Source organism: Camelus ferus, chromosome 9, assembly GCF_009834535.1.
Source record: "Camelus ferus isolate YT-003-E chromosome 9, BCGSAC_Cfer_1.0, whole genome shotgun sequence".
In the NCBI taxonomy this organism is placed as follows: domain Eukaryota; kingdom Metazoa; phylum Chordata; class Mammalia; order Artiodactyla; family Camelidae; genus Camelus; species Camelus ferus.
The window spans coordinates 11,976,758-11,996,009 of record NC_045704.1 but is presented as its reverse complement, the minus strand read 5'-3'; the positions used below and the strand labels follow the sequence as shown (position 1 = coordinate 11,996,009).

General features: G+C 53.4%; 3 protein-coding genes across 7 annotated transcripts; all 3 read right to left on the bottom strand.

Annotated features, from left to right (window-relative positions):
- Nucleotides 1–1,882: 1,882 nt before the first annotated feature.
- KLK10 (kallikrein related peptidase 10) lies at nucleotides 1,883–5,991 on the bottom strand. The gene is made up of 6 exons (XM_032487883.1): nucleotides 5,838–5,991; nucleotides 5,262–5,366; nucleotides 4,376–4,559; nucleotides 3,385–3,659; nucleotides 3,063–3,196; nucleotides 1,883–2,493 (listed from the first exon to the last, which is right to left on the bottom strand). The coding sequence occupies exons 2-6, from the start codon at nucleotides 5,350–5,352 to the stop codon at nucleotides 2,341–2,343; spliced, it is 837 nt and encodes a 278-aa protein (XP_032343774.1). The 5' UTR covers nucleotides 5,353–5,366; nucleotides 5,838–5,991; the 3' UTR covers nucleotides 1,883–2,340.
- A 1,635-nt stretch (nucleotides 5,992–7,626) lies between these two features.
- LOC102514336 (kallikrein-11) lies at nucleotides 7,627–12,695 on the bottom strand. The gene is made up of 6 exons (XM_006174279.3): nucleotides 12,317–12,695; nucleotides 10,459–10,535; nucleotides 9,667–9,823; nucleotides 8,997–9,262; nucleotides 8,286–8,422; nucleotides 7,627–7,872 (listed from the first exon to the last, which is right to left on the bottom strand). Exons 2-6 carry the CDS (start codon nucleotides 10,496–10,498, stop codon nucleotides 7,723–7,725), a joined length of 750 nt encoding a protein of 249 aa, XP_006174341.2. The 5' UTR covers nucleotides 10,499–10,535; nucleotides 12,317–12,695; the 3' UTR covers nucleotides 7,627–7,722.
- Nucleotides 12,696–13,313: 618 nt separating this feature from the next.
- On the bottom strand, nucleotides 13,314–18,192 carry KLK12 (kallikrein related peptidase 12). Of its 5 annotated transcripts, none has more exons than XM_032487873.1 (6): nucleotides 18,139–18,192; nucleotides 17,493–17,548; nucleotides 16,903–17,062; nucleotides 15,621–15,880; nucleotides 14,540–14,673; nucleotides 13,314–13,671 (listed from the first exon to the last, which is right to left on the bottom strand). In XM_032487873.1, exons 2-6 carry the CDS (start codon nucleotides 17,527–17,529, stop codon nucleotides 13,516–13,518), a joined length of 747 nt encoding a protein of 248 aa, XP_032343764.1. In that variant the 5' UTR covers nucleotides 17,530–17,548; nucleotides 18,139–18,192; the 3' UTR covers nucleotides 13,314–13,515. The 5 variants fall into 5 exon arrangements, with proteins under 5 accessions (XP_032343764.1, XP_032343763.1, XP_032343762.1 ...); XM_032487872.1 differs by lacking the exon at nucleotides 18,139–18,192 and adding an exon at nucleotides 17,725–18,042 and having other exon boundaries at nucleotides 15,621–15,877; nucleotides 17,493–17,635; XM_032487871.1 differs by lacking the exon at nucleotides 18,139–18,192 and adding an exon at nucleotides 17,725–18,016 and having other exon boundaries at nucleotides 17,493–17,635.
- Nucleotides 18,193–19,252: the final 1,060 nt, after the last annotated feature.

Sequence of the window (19,252 nt, the reverse complement as noted above, 5' to 3'; positions counted from 1 at the left end):
TTGCCTTAAACCCTCTCTAGACGAGGAGGTCCTTGAGATCAGAGACTGAATACCCACTATGTACTGAGTGCTGTACTAACTGCTTTAAATAACATTTTGATGGCTAGCTTTATTGACTGTTTGCTCCATGCCTGGCAATGTGGTCAGCGTGTCATGAATGTTTTCTCATTTAATTGTCACAAGAGTCTAATCAGCCTCTCTTTCATAGTGGGGATAACTGAGGTAGAGGGAGCATTCAGGCATTTTGCTGAAGGTCACACAATGACTTACAGAAACACATTTCCTTCGCTACCTGGTGAACTCCTACTTATCCTTTAAAACCCCATGTATATGTCCCCTCATCTGAGAAGCCTTCCCTCAGGGCACCCTGTGCCTCCTTCTGCTACAGCACTGATCAGTTTGGTTATTTGTTAATTCAACAACGTGTTGAGTGCCTTCCATGTATCAGGAACGATACAGGTGCTTAGAAAACCACAGTGAATAAATGAGTCCCTGCCCTCACTGACTGGGTGAAGGGAAGGAGGGGACAGACCCATTATGGAGTAAACAAATAAATGAGATCATTTTTGCTTCAACAAGTCCTGCAAAAGAAATCAACAGAGCAGTGGCTTATTGACCAGGGAAGGGAGTGGGTAACAGAGAGACCCTTTTAGCCAGAGCAATCCTGGAAGACCTCCCAGAGGAGGTGACCTTTGGATGGAGACTTGAGTGACAAGAATGTAAGGCTCGCCTGTCTCCCTGACCTGACCAGCAGCTCCTGAGGGTAAGGCCCAGTCTGAGTCATCACCAGGATCTGGCTTAGGATACGGCTCAATAAACACGTAACGATGTGCTCAAGGGACAGGCAAATTGCCTTTATAAGTGAATCGACTTCTCACCTACTTTGCTTCTGATTCCTACATGACAAACTCAGCTGATATGCCTGATTGACGTTTCCTGGCTGTGCTAATAGGGGCGGGGGAAGAGTCAGCAGAAGGGAGCTGTGTAGACAGCTCAACCCCTGTGCACCAGTCTTCTGCGGGCTCTGTGAGGACAGGGACCTTGTGGTCACCACTGTGTTCCCAGAGCCCAGCACCAGTCCTGCCATACAGCAGGGGCTCCACAAACTGGTGTTTGAAAGGGGAAACAAAACAACCTGTGCTGGGTGGAAATTTTCTATTGTGCCTGTGTTCCGCTGATGTTACTGCTCCAAAGTCCGGGCTAAGTGGAGATGCCCAAACTTCTGTTAGCTTTGCCTGGATTCTGTGTATAACAGCGCCCCCAGCATAGGAACATTTACACAGAAACAGTTTCGGGGAGGGGACAAGAACCCTTCCTCCCAACTTTTCAGGGCAAAATCTCAAAGCCAGTTTGGGATGGGATGAGGATGGAGTCGGACGTAAGGTCTCTGGGTGTTGGACCAGGGGGATGAGAACGGAGATGCAATGGAGCTGGGACTGTAGTTGGTGGTAGGTGAGGGGATGGAGCTGGAGCTAAAAAAGAAACCAAAAAACTTCCCCTAAATTTCCGAGGGCTTCTTTGCATCATCTTAGCAACTAAGATGGGGAGAGTTCCTCTAGTCTTAGAGGCTGGAGTGGATGCAAAGTGAGGTCCCCTGAATTCTGGTGGCCTTGGGAAGGCACAGGAGGTACCAGATGACTCAGAGACAGCCCAGCTCCTGCTGGGACCTGAGGAACAGGCGTTGGGTGGATTCACACATGGGTAACAGTGGCAGGGAAGAAGGAAGTAGTTAAGAGGTTCTTCACAGAACTTGAGAGGAGGGTGGGAAAGGTGATTCTCCCATCAGCCCTGAGAGGTGGGGATGGCGATGGTATGGGGTGGGGGCGGGATTGGGGGCTACTCCTGTGCTGTTCCCTCCAGGACACAGAATCACACACATTCGCACCAGGACCTGTTAACATTTAGTCAGAGCTCTCCATCCATTGTGTTAATGCTTTACATGACAATTTCCATAACAATCTACACACGTTATAGTCTCCTTGTAACACTTTTATGAGGTAGGCACTACATCATCTTCATTTTCCAGGTGAGGAGACTGAAGCCCAGAGAGGATACTGGGCTTGGCCAAGGTCACAAAGCAGGAAGCCAAGTTGGGACTGACAACTTCTCTCGAGACTAGTGACTGCAACTTACTTATGAACAGCACTTTGCTACCACTATCTGCACCTCCACCTAAATGCCGGCATAGGACAGCGTTGAGCAGGGGGCTCAAGGGAAGAGGAGAGAGGTTAGCAGGTGTGCATGGACGGCAGAAGTTTGAGAGGGGCAGGGGAAGAGTCCAGCTGACTGCAGAGGAAGCAAGAAGAGGGCAGATGGTGAAGGAGTTGCAGGGCCTCTGGATCAGTTGGAGCGGATGGTTTTCTCTATCCAGGTGGTGTATTTGCAGATCTGAGTGTAGACAGCTGGATGCTGAGCAGAGCCGCAGGGGTAAATGCCCCATGAAAGGATGCCCTGAAGTGTCCCATCACAGACCAGTGGGCCACCCGAGTCACTCTGGGGGTGGGAGGAAGGAGAGAGCAAATAAATACACCAGTGGAAGGGCTGCCACTTGGGGGCCTGGGGTAGTGATGGGGAAGAGACGGGGTGGGCAGGGTTGGAGCTAGGTTGGGATAAAGATGAGGTTAGGGTGGGGTTGGGGGTGGGATGGGGTGGGGATGGGGTTGGACTTGGGGTTTGGGGTGTTGGATAAGAGATGAGACTGGAGATGCCATGGAGCCGGGATTATAGTTCATGGTAGGTGTGGGGTGGAGATGGATCCAGAGACAGGGAGGGGGTAGGGGTTTAGGAATGGCTTGAGGATGGGAATGTGGCTGAAGGTGGAAGGGGGTTAAGACTGGGGACGAGCTTGGAGGTGGACTTGAGGACAGGGTTGGGCATGAGAAGGTGGACCCAAACAAGTAGAGATGGACAAGAGGTTGGAGATGGGGTAATAAAGAGGTAGTTTTGGACATGGGGATGAAATTGGGCTGGAGGTTGGCTCTGGGGTTGGGGAATGTCTGTTTTCCCATAACCTCCCTATCCTTGCTCCCAAGAGTCAGAGACCCTCCCTGGCCAGTCCCTACCTGGCAGGGATCCTGGCCCCGGTCCAGTCCTGCACATATCATGTTGCTGGTGACCACGCCAGGATAGAAGACCTCACACTCTTTAGGGCTCAGGAGAGTGACCCTGGAGCAAGTCAGGCCCCTGTTGTACTTCACTGGTGGGAGAAAATATCAGGTAATCCTGGGGCCCAGCCCCCAAACCTCGAGGACCCAGAAGTCCAGATAACCCAGATTGTTCCCATCCCAGGCCCCAGACTCCCAGCCTCTCCTCCCTCAGGCCCAGGAGACCCAGCACCCAGTCCTCCTTCCGGGAGATACAGGCCTCAGAACCCCCAGTTCTTGCCTCTTCGGGAGGTGGTGGTGCCCCAGCCAGCGACCTGGCACTGGTCTCCGGGCTGGGCACAGCTGTAGGGCAGGCGTAGGGTCTGGATTCGAGGCCCCAGCACCGCGGGCTTGGCCAGCTTCAGCATCATGAGGTCGTGTTCATCTGTTCGCCTTGGCAGGATAGGGCCCGAGCCCTGGTGGTACTTGGGGTGGATAACAGAATGAGAGGTCCGGCGGAGCTGCTCGCCTTGGAGAAGCAGCAGGTGGTCATCTCCTACTCGAGCCCATAGAGGCCTGGGGAGGGAAGAGCCAGATGGATGCAAAGCCTTCACTGGGACTGGAGCTGCTCCCTGAGTCTCTGGGATGGTGAGTATGGGCAGTGGGGTGGGCACAGACACTTCGATCCTAGCAGTGGAGGGTGCTGGGGGCCTGGAGAGTCTGGGTCTGAGGGAGGATGAGCTGCGGGTCTAGATTCTTGAAAGTGATGGAGGAGGGGCTGGAGACCCTGACTCCTGGGTCTGAGGGAGGATTGGGTAGAAGAGAAGGGAGCTGGAGATCCAATTCAGGGGGACATAGGGAGGAGTGATCAGGTGTTTGGGTCCCTAAATTCTGCAGGAATTGAAGGCAGAGGGTCTATCTGGGTAAACCTACCCTTTTCTTCCTCTCTCAGTGGGGAACTCAAGAGATGAACAATTCCCTTTAGTTCTAAAGTCCTAACCACATGAGACCCTGATTTCTGTCTGCTGCATACAACTATCTACATCTAAGTGGAACCCTAGGAGAATCGGCTGGACAGTGGCTCTGGATGGGCCCAGAAACGCTGAGAAAGGCCACACTGCCCCCTCGTGGCCACAGCACAATCCCACTTCTCCTCCTACATGAAGCCCTCCAGGACTGACCCCACTTCGAGCTGGCAGTGCCATAGAGGCAAATGCCCCAGCCCTTCCCGCCCCCTCCCTGGAGCCTGCCTCCACAGCCCCTCCCTAGCGTTCCCGAGGAGATCTCCCTACTTTTTGTTCCCGCAGTGCGCGGCCGTGAGCACCCAACTCTTATCCACCAGGACGCCCGCGCAGTGGAACGAGAGGCCATTGAAGAGGGACACCTGCCAGGGCTGCGAGCCGTGAGCGCACGGGGAGCCGGAGGCCACAGGGTCCGAGCCCGTGTCGTTTCTGGGGAGCAGCAGAGCCTCCGCGGCTGGAGAAAGAAAGGGGTTGGAGATGTGAGCAGGCAGGGCAGCAGGGCAAGCGCTGACTGCGTTTGGGGTCTGAGTGGAGCCATGGGACGAGGACTGGGGGAGCACAAGCAGAACCCCGGGATGTGTGTGGAAATTGGGGGTCCTGAAGGAAGTGAATAGAAGTGGGAGGAGAAAAGAGATGTGAAAGGGGAAGGAGGCGGGGTTGGAGCGGAGTGGAGTAATGGGACCCGGCAGGCTGGGCCAGGAGGGGCAAGGATAGAACACAGAGCTCGAAGAGATCGGGTACACAAAGAGGCGGGGCAGCAAGGGGCGTGGCGTAAAAGGGGCGGGGACAGAACGCTGCGCGGAGCCGGTGAAAGTAGGGGCGGGAATAACGCCACCCGCTGCAAGAGGGGGCGAGGGCAAAAACCAGAAGGCAAGGCTTGGGGTAAACTAGGGCGGAGTAAGAAAGGGCAGGGAAAGGACGAGGCGAGGAGAAAGGGGAGTTCGGATCTTGGAGGAATAAAGGGGGCGGAACCCACAGGGCGGAGCTAGAAGAGGGGCGGGTCTGACTTGAGGCCGGGCCTCTCCGGATCTGTGGGTGTGTCCTGGGGTCCGAAAGGGAGGGGCGTGCGCTGGTTGGGGGGGGGGGGGGTAAGAGCACACTCCCCCATCACCCTGGGTCCCCGGCACCTCCCGTCGAGCCCTGTTCCCCGCCTCACCCGAGAACTGTGCCATCAGTAGCGGCAGCAGCAGCTTCGCCAGGGCCCGAGCGCCAGGGGCGGTGGAGAGGTGGATGTGCGGGGATCTCATGGCCAGGACCTAGGCTGGGGTGGGGTGGGGTGGGGTGGGGTGGGGTGGTGTGGGCAGGGGGCGGCTCAGAACATTTGCCCATTCAGAGTCCCCCACCCTGCCGCGCCCGTCCTCCCATCCTGGGCCACCGCAGCCCGCGGGGACCCGTTTAACCTGCGGCCGACAAACGCAGGGGTGGGCGGATGGGCGATTTGGGCCTGAACAGCAGTAATGGGCGCAGTTACCCTAGTGATGCCCCTCTGGCATCCTCCTCCCCTCTCTACGCCCGAGGGGATCGCTCTCCGGGCCGGGGCTGTCCCTGCTGCCAGCCTCTCAGGGCTTGAGGTTTCGCCATCCTTCATAGCTGGGGTGGGGGTTCAAGACCCGGAGGCGCTTCTCGTAGATAAGAAAACTGAGGCTCAAACAAGTCTCCTGCCCGCGACCCGAGGGTCCTCACATATGCTCTCGCGATTCGCCCAACCCAAGGTGAGATGCATCCCGCTCACCTGGAGTCGTGGAGGGGAAGAAGGGAGGAGACCCAGAAGTGCCTCTGCCCTGCCCTGTGGGCCGCCGAAGTTCTCTGCCAGGAGACCCCTGGCCAGGCCTTCCCTTTTAATCCCAACGAGCCCGGAAACTTCCCCACCCTCCCCTCCAGGGATTCACCCCCTCCCTTTCCCTCTCCCTAATTATGCAGTGGGTGAGGCTGGCATCCAACCTGGGCCCCAGATTCCTGCTCTGGGAGGGGCCCAGGAATACAGGTTTCTCTCAGTGTCTGAAATACCCTTCTAGGAGTTGGATTTCATAGGGATTCCCCAGGTCCCCTGTTTCAAGAAGTCTTCCTAGATGAGGAGAGAGGGTGCCACAACCCCCAGGGACTCTGGGTAGTGCTGGAGATAGGTGAAGGTAATTGAGAAGGGGGGAGAAACAGAGAAATGCATACCTAGAGTGATGCAGTGAGAAAAGCCAGAGTGCTGAGGCAGAGCTAAGACAGATTGAAGGAAAGAGTAGGAGCAAGAGACAGACATACACAAACAAGGAAAAGAAAACACAGAGCGGAAGGAGGCAGATGCAGCCCCCGAGGGATGCTCAGTGCTTGAGCCCACACCCACAGCCAGAGCAGTGTCCGTGTGTGTCCCAGGGACCAGCCAATGTGTGTTGGAGGAGGTTCTGCATCATGGCGGTGTGTGGTCACTTCATACCCTCCCTGCCATCTGCATGTTTCCAGGTGACACACAGGCCTGTGAATCACTGAAGGCCAAAAGCCACAAGAGGCATCAACATCATTTCTACCAACTTCCTCATTTCTGGTGAAGAATGGGAGACTCAGACAGGGCAGTGACTCACAGTTGGTCACACAGCAGGTGCACCTAACAACCAGGAGGCCCCAGTTCCAGCTTTGGACTCTTACCTCTCATGACAGCTACCTCTGCTGAAAGGGGAGCAGGACATAAGGAAAGATCCTGCGAGAAGTGAGTTAACTCCAGAGGTGGTCCAGCTCAGCACCATCCAATCGAACTTTCTGCCACGATGGAAGCGTTTGACGTGTGCAAGCCAACATGGCAGCCACCAGGCACACATGGATATAGAGCTTTTGATATGTGGCAAATGCAACTGAAGAATTACATTTCCAATTTTAGATAATTTTCATTTAAATAGACATACGTGGCTACTGTACTGACCTGCACACGTCTTGATGAACTACCTATCATAGAGGTTGGAAACAAAACACTAATAGCTCCCTTTTCTTAGGTCCTAACTATGGACAGGTCTATCGTACTGTTCACGTGTTATCGTACTGCTGCATGCATGATTTTACAGATAAGGAAACTGAGTCTTGTTGAAGGCAGTGTTGCTTGGTAGTTAAGAAATCACCTTGCTTCAGATTCCTTTCTATTCTACTTACTGGCTGTGTGACCATGAGCAGGTGACTTTGTTTCTCTGTGCCTGTTCCCCCATCTGCAAAATGGGTATAATAATAATACCAACCACACAGGGGTTTGTGAAGATTAAGTTAGTTGATAATTTAAAAGCCCTTGGACCAGAGGCTGGCACATAGTAAGCATTTGAAAGATTCATTTATTCAGTAAGTAATTATTGAAACCTTGGTATATGCCAGGATCTGTGTTTGGGGCTGGAGACATGCCAGTGAACCAAATGGCTATTATCACTCTCAGAGTCACAAGTTAGTATGTGGCAAGATTTGAACCCAGGTGTCCGACCTCCAGACCCCAAACTGAGGGTTATGCTACAGCATCTCTCAAAGTCAAGAAGCCCCCCAAACAGTACATAAAGGAGTCCTGGCTCGGGCTTTATTATTAACAGAATGAGCAGGAACCACAGCCCCAGGTACAGATTAAGGGTATTGGGCTGTGATGCGCTGGTCCTGGCTAATTATTCTCCATCGTCTTCTGGATCCAGTCCATGTATTTGCAGACCTTTGTGTAAACACCAGGGCTTTCTGGTGACAGCACATGGATCCTGGCCCCAAGAGATGATGCCTTGAAGAGACCCGTTACAGACCAGAGGACCCCCAGAATCACCCTGGGGATGGGGAGAGAGAGAACCAGTTAGAGAGGAAGGGAGGCCACGGAAGAGGGGAAAGGGTTGGGCATGGTGTTAGGCAGGAGGTGGGGATGGTGTTGGGAGGGGGTTGGAGATTGAAGATGGGGTTGGCCATGAGATTGGGGATGAGTTAGAGTTATGAGTGGGAACAAAGATGGGGTTAGGGTTGAAATGGATTTGGGGATGGTTGGGGTTGGAAATAGGGGTGGGAATGGGAATGGAATTGCGGATCATGTTTAGGTTAGAAATGCGAACTGGGGGTGGAGATGGGTTTGGGGGTGCAGGGGGATGTGGGCTTGAGGTTGGGGATGAGATTGTTGATGTAGATGAAGGCACAATTGAGGTTGGGAGTGGAACCCATGCAGTTGGAGACCCAGGCCCTGCCCTCTGACCTGGCAGGAGTCCTTGCCCTCTTGTTGGACACTGGCACAGACCATGGTATCTGTGATGTTGCCAGGGTAGGCGTTCTCACACTTCTTGTGATCAATGATGGTGATGTTAGCACATCGCAAGGTATGGGGCACGTGCACTGTGAAACGACATGAGAGGGTATGGACAGTGAGAACCCTCTGGTCCCCTTTCTTACACTCCAAGGCTTGCTCTGAACCCAGCACCTGGGTTTTCTGAACCCGGGGACCTTGCTCTGAATCCAGTTCCTGTCCTTCTTGCTTACAATCAACTCATCTCTCTGCTTGTAGCAACAGCAACAGTAATGCTATCAAGTAAAATTCTTTATGCCAGTTGCTTTATAAACCTTATCTCTAATCCAGCCCTAGTGGGTGGATGTGATTATTCTCATTTTATAGAGGAGAAACCAAGGTTCAGAGAGGCGAAGCCATTTGCCTGAGGACCTATAACTAGCAGGTTTTGGATCTGACATTGCACATCATGTCTGTCTGAATTCAAGACCCAAACTTTTATCTCCACCCTCCTCAGCCCTTACTTTTCCACACTTCCTTCCAACATATCCCACAATTGACACCCTTAGGTAGCCTCCTCTTGTATCACTATGAATCTCGTCTTTGAAGGTTCTTCTGGTTCCCCATGTCCTTCCACAATCATAACCACCCTCCCCCCATCACATTCCCCTCTGGAGTCCCTACACTGGGGGCTGGACGTGGTGCCCCAGCCGGAAATGAGGCAGTGGGTGCCAGCAGTGACACAGTGTGATGACAGGGTGAGGGGTCGCACGGCCCAGGTGATGAAGGCTGGTGCCGCCATCTTCACCAGCATGATGTCATTGCGGTGGTCTTTGTTAGGGAGACTGTTGTTGAAGCCTGGGTGGGGGAAGGACTCAGTAGCTGTCCGGGTTTGCTCATAGCCGTCCTGCTGCTGGAGGTTGTGTTCTCCCAGGTGAACTACGTATCGGCTGGGGTGGGAGAGACGGTGGTCAGAGATGGAAAGGGAAGGCGAGACAGGAGATGGAGAGAGACATGAGGGGAAGGAGAGAGATGAGTGCACCTAAGAGAATGAAGAAACATAGCTCCTCTTCCAATCTCATCCCCACTGCCCACCAAAACCCTCTTCTAAACCATATCGCCAGCCCAGCATCTAACCCCATTCCCAACACCATCTTAGTTCCAACATCATTCATTCTCCCATCTTCAGTCCCAACCCAATCTGTATCATCAATGCTAAAGCCACTTGTGCCCATCTCTGACATCTGACACCAGTCTCCTCACCCCATCCTCATTCTGCCCAGCCCCAAGCCCCTCTGCAGCCATCTCTCCATCTCCAGCCCCCTCCCAGCTCCGCCCCAGCCCCCGCACCCACGGCTTGCGGCAGTGGGCTGCTGTCAGGAGCCATTTGGGGGCGATGAGGGTCGCCCCACACAGCAGCCGTGTCTTCTGGAACAGAGCCACCTGCCAGGGCTGGGAATGAGGAGGACACTCGTAGCCCTTGATGATCCTGGTCTCTCCCCCTGTGTGCCCTAGAAAGGGTGGGGACGAAAGAGGGGGCTCAAGCATGAGAGGACTCCCAGAAATGGGGGAGGAGGACAGCGGGCGGGTGGGCTGGACCTTAACCTAATGTCCCGCTGGGATGCACTCTATGGATGGACCAGGTGTGAAATGATTGAAATCCTTCCACAGTGGTTGGTCAGTAGACACTGTCCTGAGCCCTTTGAGTGTCTTCCACACCATCCCAGCTGCCCTGGCCCCTCCTCTGGGACCGTCTTTGACCTCTCCCCATTGTAGCTCTAAAAGGATTACACTTTGGTACAGCAAAGAGCACCCAGGACCTCATAATGGCTCCTAGATGCATTCACACGCCCTATGGGTTATGATATACATATATTTTTTCATTTTATTTTTAAGCTTTTTTGGGGGTGATAATTAGGTTTAATTAATTAATTAATTAATTAATTAATTAATTAATTAATTTAATGGAGGTACTGGGGATTGAACTCAGGAATTTGAGCATGCTATGCACACACTCTACCACTGAGCTCTACCCTCCCCTCCAGTCTATATTTTTAATATCAACCCCATCAGTGTCCAGATAGAGGGTTGGGGATCCTAGAGATTCCAGAGGGAGGCCCCTGCCCATCCCCATCCCCCACCATACCTGTCACCAGAGCGAGAATGATTAATTGCAGAATCATCATGACCTGGAGCAAAGGGGACGGCAGGCCCCAGGTACTTCTGGGAACAAGGAGGGACATGGGGCCAAGTCACTTTCCAGGGAGACGGAGGGCTGGCTCCTGCCCTCTCCATCTCCCTTGCCTCCTCCGGCTCCCCACAGGAGAAGCAGCGGGGTTTGAGGAATCCCCTGGTTCTCACAGCACCCCAACCTCCACACTTTGAAAATAAATCTGGTACTGAGGGTGGCCTTTCAAGGGCTTAATCCCAGTTAGAAACTTCCCGGAGCCAAGTAGGCTGTGGAAGTTGCTGGGAGGGCTTTGCCCAGGGCAAATGATGAGCCTGCCCTGTTTAAGTCAACCACGGGACCTCAGAGGTGCATTTTGGAGAATGTTTTCCTTCTTGCTACCTGAGATGTGGCCAGGCCCAGCATCTTAGGGTGAGAAGATAAAGGGAACCAGGCTTTGTCAGTAACCGTTCCAGGGTGATATGGGCCATTTGAGGGTGGCCTGGAGTATGGTAGGGGGCTCCACTCCAGACAGCATCCTGGCCCCCACTCTGCTGAACCCCTGCCCCTTCAAAGAACAGCCCAATAGAGCCAGGCGGGGCTGGTCACCAGAAAGGCTAATGTCCTGAAACGCCCTGGCCAGCAGGGGTGGGGGTGAAGGGCTGGACTCAGTAACCGCAGTTGGTGTCAGAGGTCACTGAGGCAGGGGCAGCCTGCTGGAGACACAGATCAAGGCAGAGAGACCCAGTTCCCACCCCCAGCCCCAAGCACAGAGCAGAGGAAGAAATGGAGGCCTGGCGCACTGGGTAGGCCAGTGCCCGAGGGAGAGGGGCCTTCCCTTCCCTCCCAGACTCATGGGCTCTGGGGCTGGGGCTCGGGGGCCCAGCAGTGGGCAGTGGTGGCAGATGCGGCAGGCTGGGTCTCGGAGAGGAGTGGGAGGCACCAGAAAGGGGCGCAGGCAGGGGGTGGCCCCGGGCGGGCCCAGGATGACTGGGCCTCCCAGCCCTGCCTTATCGCCCTGGGGGCGGGGTGTTGGAGGCCCTCCCCAGGCCAGCCCTGGGTTCTGAGGTGCTGCCCACCTGCCGCTGTCATGACCACCCCCAGCCCCTTTTCTCCCAGCTTCTCTCAGTTTCTCCACACCTCTGTGTCCACCTGTCTGTCTGTCTGCATCCTCGCCGGTCTCTGTATCTCTGTGGTTCCCTGCCTTTCTATAATGCTGTGTGTGTGTGTGTGTGTGTGTCTGTGTGTGTGTGTGTGTGTGTGTGTGTGTGTGATTTTTCTTTCTGTTTCTACGTATCTCTGTGCCTTTCTCCCTGTTTTTGTTGAACTCTGTTTTTCTCTCCCAGGTTCTCTCTCAGTATCTCCTCTAGTTTTTTATATTTTTCTTTGAGTCTCCCTGTCTCAGTCTTCCTCCACTCCTCTTTCTCTCTCTCCCTCCACCTCTGTCTCTAAATCCTTCCCCATCCATCTCATCGCCCAGTCTCTCTGTGTCTCCTATCCCTGCCCCTCCCTCCCCACAGCCCCAGCTCCGGTGGGCCCGTGGCCTCCTCTGGGCCCCCTCCCTTCTCCATTCTAAGGGGGCAGGGGACTGGGGCATCACACAGGTGGGGCTGCTGCCTGGCAGAGGGGCAGGCAGGAGGGTGAGGGAGGCAGGTTGGGGCCTGTGAGAGTCAGGGCCCAGGGGAGGGAAGTCTTCCCTCTGCAAGTGCCCCAACGCCCAGGGCTCCTCTGAGGCTTCACTTCTCTGCCCACGCCCACCTTTCTGTCCGACCCCTTCTCCCCATCTCCTAGGCTGCCAGGAACCCCGGGATCCTCAGAATCCAGTCACGACACTTACTCGCTGTGTGACCTAGGTCCGATGACTTCCCGAATCTGAGCCACCTCAAATTCCTTGTCTGCAAAACTCAAGTGCCGATCCCTGTTTCTCCCGGCTTGGTTGCTATCAGTCAGATCTCCCTCTGTCTTGCCCTCCTCTCTTCCCTAACCAGGTGCGGAGCAAGACTACGGGGTAGATCTGGGTTCTGACAGCAGTCAGCCCTGGCCCCAAAGCCGGCACTGCCTCTTCCTACCACAGTGACGTGGGATTGGGACTCCACCCGGTGAGGCTCGGTTTCTTCATCTGTGAGATGGGGGTGACAGCCCTGCCTCAGGGGGTTGGGATGAGGGCTCCAGGAGAGCCAAGTTCAGTAGGCACCCAGCAAATGCTCCCACAGCTGTCACGGTCACCCCGCACCCTCTCCCACCTCCAATTCCCCTTCCATTCACCTGGGAGGGGAAATCCTCTTTCCACCTCCTGGAGAAGCTGTGAAGACAAAGTACCTAAGAGGTGGGCAGAACTGTTCTAAGACCTAGGCTGGGTCCTCTTGCCTTCCGAGCCTGCACCCCACCCTCCATCACTGCAAACATATTAAAACAAACGTGTATCCCACATGAAATATATGTGTGTCCTCAATTACAGGCGAGTCAAGTTGCAACTGGCTAGTTGGAAGAATGTAAGGTTTTACAGACATTTAATCCAATGGTTGTGAATTTTGATTTTGCAGTTTTCAGGGGACATTTTGGAGCCAGTAATTCCCTCTCCCCAACCCCCTCCCCTCTTCAGGTCCTTCAGGGCCTTTAAAAAGCTTATAAGCTCTAGGCTGTGTTCCTGTTGTGCCTGATGGAGGAAAATGTCCCCTACTTTTACTGTTAACTTTCTCTACTCCATTCCTGTGTGGCCACTGCCGGGAAAACCCTCACCCTCTCTGATAATTATTTCTACACCAGTGAGTAGGGTGACTGACGAGCCCTCCCTCCAATCCCAACCAGCATGGGGATATCAAAGAGACACAGCCCCTCCTCCATTTATATTTATTTCAGATCGTCACACACTTCCTCCTCCCCCAACCATGGATCTTAGAAGGGCCGGCTGGAGTTGGAGTTCCGGGAAGATCCCCAGTCTACGAAGAGTGGGAACTGGGGTTGATGATGGAAGAGGTGTTGGTGCTGACGGTCAGAGTGGCCCCCAAGCAGAGGCATGAAGGTGGAGGGAGCAGGTCAGTTGTTCCTCATGACCATCCGGATCCAGTCCACATATTTGCAAACTTTGGTGTAGACCCCTGGGATGCCTTCTTGCCCACAAGGCCCCACGGATCCCCAGGACACCAGACCCTGAAGGACTCCTCCGCATACCAGGGGGCCCCCAGAGTCACCCTGGAAGGCAGAAGGAGAAAGAATATTGCATGAATATGGGAGAAATACCGTTTCAGTTTTCCTCTCCCTCTGCGCACCATCCTAGTCCTCCCAAACCATTCCTGAGCCTTGAGGACTGGGGCTCCAAGCCTCATCACCAGACCAAAAACAAAAAACAAACAAACAAACAAACAAAAAACAAAACCAGGTTCCCAGAGGACAACAGAAATGACTGGCCAATAGAGAGGAACACACTGTTTCTAACAGCCAATCCCAGGGGAGGAGGGCGGGACTCCATGCATGGTAGAAGAGTCCCTCAAGGACAATGGCTGGAGCCCTGACCAATGAGGGAAGAGCGCAGAGGCACCAATGCCCAATCCCAGTGAAGGAGGGCGGAACTCCTTTAGAGTTCTTTCCAGGACAATGGCTGGGGCCGTGGCCAGTAGGGAGGGGCAATCGTCTCTTTCTGGAGGACGTGAGAGGAAAAGGTAGCCAAATTACAGAATGTGAGAGTCCTCCAGACCCCTTTCCTATTCCATCGTGGAATCTCTCACCCTCACCCGGGCCAGCATCAACAGGAGGATGGTGTGGGGAAGAACTGGAGAGACAGCCCGTTACCTGCCTGAGCTCCAAATGCTGGCTAACTCTTTGCCCTCCCTCTTCTTCTCTGTCTCTTTCTCCCCCTCTTTTTGTGCCCCACCCATTTTTCCTTCTCAGGTTTCCGCCCTCCCTCTGACTTCCATTCCCTGGCTCTCCCTCCCACATTCTGTGCCTCTCTTTTCTTTCTGACCTCATCTCTCTCCCCATCCCCTTTCCCTGACGTGCCCTCCCTACCCCTCAATTCTCTCTCCCCTATTTCCTGTCCTGGGTGTTGCCTGCAGTCGCTTACCTGGCAGGCATCCTGCCCAGCGATGCCACCAGCACACACCATGTTGTCTGTGATTCTCCCCGGGAACACTGCCCGGCAGGTGGCATTGGAGACAATGGAGAGGTTGAGGCATTGGAGCCGGTCTGGGAATGGATCTGAGGATGGAAGATGGATACTGCTGGATCCCCCAAAGCTTCCCTCATCTCCCCCAAAGCTTTGGGGCCACATCCTTCTTCTCAAGAAGCCCAATCCAAGTCCATAATCCACCCCTTCCTATGGCCTCCTCTACAATCCTCAAACCTCTAAATTTCAGATTTATGACTTGATTGCATGGTGACTATTCACTCCAGTTCATTGACCCAGTCCCGCCTGACCTTTAACCTATGACTTTGGTACTATAACTCAAGATCCTCCTGGTCCTTCCAACCTCAGATATAATGAATCTAGACCTGACTTTCTCCTTCAATCCTAGCTACTGTGACCTTTCACCTTCAGTCTTATTACCTTTTGATCTCAACTTGGCCTCATGTCTTCTGTCTCTTGGCCCCATGTTCCTTGTCTTCACCTTAACCTCCAACCTCAGCTCTACATCTTCTAAACCACTGGTCCCTACTCCAAAGTGACCTCTGATCCTAGTTTATTTGACCCCAGACTCCATGACCTCTAACTGCTGGCTCCACACACCGAACCCTATGGTTTCCAATCCCATACTAGTGGTCCCTGGTAGAATCCTAGTTCCCATCCTCAGACTGTGGCCAACATCTGGATCCCATGACCTCAACTCTGCAATGACTAACACCAGAGTCCCTGACCCATGACCCCAAGATCCTATTTACATATGCCTTTTGCTCCAGTCTGATGACCCTTAACATCACTCTGACCTCTAACCACATCCCTGACCCATGACTTCTGACTCCACACCCAACCACGTAACCACTTTTACTCCCAAGACCCCTGATGACCCATGAGCTCAGAGCCCAAAGCATGATCCTGATTTGTGACCCTTTACCCATCCATCTGCTGAGCTAGCATAACTCCTGACCTCTCACCCTACCCTCCAAACTTTTGCCCATCCTGACCTCTGACCCCAGGCCCCACTTACTCAATGGTCGGTTGGTGGTGCCCCAGCCCGAGATGTGGCACTCAGTGCCAGCCGGGGCACAGGTGGTGGGCAGGGGTAGGGGCTGGACGCTGCGGGTCAGGAGAACAGGGGTACCCAGTCGCAGAAGCCGGAGGTCATGGTCATGGCTGTGCAGGGCTCCCTGGTAGCCGGGGTGTGTCACGGAGAAGCCACTGCGCCGGATCTGTTCCGTCCAGTCCAGCTTGCTGAGGCTGTGTTCCCCAAGGCGCACCCAGTACCTGCTGAATTTCATGGCGGCTCAGTGGGTGACAGGTGTGCCATCCCACGGGCTCCCAGACCCCTTGTCTCTCTCTGCAGTTCTGCATTTTGATGGCTGTCCTCTCCCTCACTCCTTCCCTTGCTCTCAGTCTCTCTCTGCCTCTTCCTGACTCTTGGTCTCTATTTCCATTGCCAGCTTTCCATTTCTAGTGTTCTTTGCATTTCTTCTCTCCATGCCACTGCAACTGTGTCGCTTTCTGATTCTCTTAGCTGGTGAGGCCCACGGGAGCAGGGCCATCTGCTTGTCCTGTTCACTGCCCTGATCCTACCGCTTAGGAGACGATCTGAGTCATCAACATTGTCAACTAAGTCAACAGGGGAATAATGAGTGGGCTCTCTCTATCCTGCTTGTGTTTCTCCCTGTCCCCATATCTCTCTGCCCCTCAGGGGGAGAGAGTATAGCTCAGTGGTAGAGCGCATGCTTAGCACGCACGAGGTTCTGGATTCAATTCCCAATACCTCCATTAAAATAAATAAGTAAATTAATAAACCTAATTACCTCCCTCTCAAAACAAAAACAAAAAAACAAATAAATCTCTGTCTCTCCATGTCTGGAAATTCTCTTTTGCAAAAAATTCCAGAGCATCAAACCTACAAAGCCCAATTCCTACACTTTACAGATTGGACTGCTGGGGTCCAGACAGGTGCCAGATGTAGCCTTTGAGGCTGCACAAAGGGTTTGGCTCAGACATGGGCCCATGACCCACACTGCATCAGGGGATGCCATATGGAAGGAAGTGGGACACAAGGGAATGTAGGTGGTGGGTGGGCAGGTCCAGGACCCTCCCTGACTTCCAGCTCACCCCTCCCCACCCAGGCCCCCCCCCAGGACCATTGTGAGTTAGTCCTACTCCTTGTCTAACCTCAGACCTTCTTGCTGAAGGACCATCTCCTTACTCCTGTGCACCCCTTTGCCCAGCGCTCCTTTTCCCATCACCCGCCCTTTGACCACCCTGGAAAAGGAGGGACCCATATGGGGGCTTACCTGCTACTGCAGTGAGCGGCTGTGAGAACCCACCTGCGGTCAATGAGGACCCCCCCACAGCGCAGGTGGATGCCCTCAAACAGCCCCACCTGCCAAGGCTGCGAGTGAGGGACACACTCCTCGCCATTATAAATCTTCTCCGTGGCCTGGTGGCTGAGCCCTGAGGACGTGGGCCAGAGAGATGGGGTCAGAGTCCTAGAGATAGTGGCTCAGATAGGAGGAAGGACACAGAAAGAGCAAGATAGAGGTGAGAGAGAGAGTCAGAGGCAGTGAGACACAGAGCCAGTGATGTATAGAAAAAGACACAGTGAAACACCCACAGTGACACAGGGAGGAAGAGAGAGAGAGAGAGAGAGAGATGCTTAAAGATAAGAGAGAACTAGAGATTCAGAGAGAGAGAAAAGACAGACATAGTGACAGGAAGAGACAGAGGGGAGATGGATCAGAAGATACAGAGAGAGAGAGGTACACAGGACCCCTGGAGATGGAGGCGAATGGAGTCATAGAGTCGGCCCCGCTTCCCTCCTCAGTGCCAGGCATCATCATGAGGGAGGGGGGCAGGGGACTCCTTTTCCCTCTGGGGAACTCACCAATAAGACACAGGAGCAAAAAGATGCTGGACTCCATGGTGGGCCACCTCCAGGTTCTGGGGGGGAAGTTAGGACATCTCAGAGATGACCCTTTCCTGGTCAACCAGACCTTCCCTTTCCCCATCCTTTCCACCAGCAGCAACCTGAGAAGGGGATGGTCCACATGCTCATCCCTCTTCATGCCCGTCTCCTGCATGTCACCCTGCGCCGGTGATGGCCTGCCCCTCCTCACCTTGTCTCTGTGCTCGCTGGGTTGTCCATGCGGCTGTTGCAATTTCAGCCTGTCGGTCTCTCTGCACTCTGCCTGGCCACCTACCCTCCTGTCCTTTCATCTGCCGGCCATCCTGCTGGTCAACTCTCCCGCTGTCCACCTGGCCTCTCAGCCACCTGTCATGCTGCCTCGCCTGCCCCCTCCTTCTGTCTGTCTGTCCCAGACCAGCAGCTGACACAGCTTTTAACTCTCTTTGTCCCAGCCCATGCATCTTCCGGGTTGAGGGAAGGGGACAAGGAGATATGGGTGGGGCGCCCTCTAATCCTGTAGAAACTCTTCCTGGCTAATGACACATAATTGTGCTTTACAGTTAAATAGAGGGGAAGCGAGGAGGAGGGGGACAGGATGGCTTTGGAGAGAAGACCCAGCCCGTACCTTCTCCCTCCTCTCCAAACCAGCCAGCAGCCCTGAGACCAGTGACTCAAGGTGATGTGGGAGCTGGGTTCTAATCCCAACTCCAGTGACAAAGCCTCAGGGAGGGTGGAGCCCGTGGATACCTGGGACTCCTCCCTGAGTGGTGCAGGAAAGGGGCAGGAGGGTGGAGAGGCTAAGAGAGCAGGAGAGTGAAAATGAGAGGCTGAGAAAGAAGAGGAGGAAAAGGAAGAGCTTTCAAAATAGGTGAGACATTGTATATAAATCTCACATATTTATCCAATAATCTATATTGAGAAAGAATGTGAAAAGGAATATATGTATGGCTGAATCACTGTGCTGTACACCAGAAACTCACACAACATTGTAAATCGACTATACTTCAATTTAAAAAATAAATAAATAGGTGAGACAGAGGAGTTTCCAAACTGGGATCCCAGGAAGTCTGGTTCTCACTGAATTTTTTAAATGCAGAATCAGTTCTGTTCCCTGCTTCCAGAAGCACAGGTCTTACTGTATATATGAGGTCAATTTATTGAATTCTATGAAAGTTTTTGTTTGTTTGTTTTTTTGTTTGTTTGTTTGCTTTTTTTGGCATCCAACAGAGAGAGACAGAGGACAGAGAGGGAAGGGAGAGAGAGAGATTCAGGATTCAGAATCCCTTTCTCACTCTCTCTTTCTGCTTTTATCTCTTTTTTTTTTTTTTTTTTTGAAGTAAAATTTACACAACATAAAATCCAGCCTTGGAGCCAATTTAAAGTCTACAATTCAGTGAATTGCACTGCACTCATTATGTTACGCAACCGTCACCCCAACCTTAATTCCAGAGCATTTTCATCACCCCCAAAAGAGACCCCATACCCATTAAGCTGATGTCCATCAACTGATAAATGGATAAATAAAATATGATGTATCCATGGTATGGAGTAGCATTCAGCTATAAAACGAACGTAGTCCTGATGCGTGCTACAGAAGGATGAACCCTGAAAATGTTATGCAGAGTGAAAGAAGTCAGTCACAAAGAACCACAAGCTGTATGATCCCATTTATATGAAAAATCCGCAATAGATAGATGATGGAGCAGATGAGTGGTTGCCTGGGGCTGCAGGGAGTGAGG

Coding starts and splice junctions, on each gene's coding strand:
- KLK10 (XM_032487883.1), bottom strand. CDS start 5,352: ATGAGATCCCCGCACATCCACCTCTCCACCGCCCCTGGCGCTCGGGCC. Junction 3,197..3,384: donor CACCACCACCTCCCGAAGAG/GCAAGAACTGGG, acceptor TTCTCCCACCAG/TGAAGTACAACAGGGGCCTG. Junction 2,494..3,062: donor GGGGCCAGGATCCCTGCCAG/GTAGGGACTGGC, acceptor TCCCACCCCCAG/AGTGACTCGGGTGGCCCACT.
- LOC102514336 (XM_006174279.3), bottom strand. CDS start 10,498: ATGATGATTCTGCAATTAATCATTCTCGCTCTGGTGACAG. Junction 9,824..10,458: donor CATTCTCGCTCTGGTGACAG/GTATGGTGGGGG, acceptor CACCCTTTCTAG/GGCACACAGGGGGAGAGACC. Junction 9,263..9,666: donor GCAGCCCACTGCCGCAAGCC/GTGGGTGCGGGG, acceptor CTCCCACCCCAG/CCGATACGTAGTTCACCTGG.
- KLK12 (XM_032487871.1), bottom strand. CDS start 17,753: ATGGACAACCCAGCGAGCACAGAGACAAG. Junction 17,063..17,492: donor TTTGCTCCTGTGTCTTATTG/GTGAGTTCCCCA, acceptor CCACGTCCTCAG/GGCTCAGCCACCAGGCCACG. Junction 13,672..14,539: donor CTGGGCAGGATGCCTGCCAG/GTAAGCGACTGC, acceptor TCTGCCTTCCAG/GGTGACTCTGGGGGCCCCCT.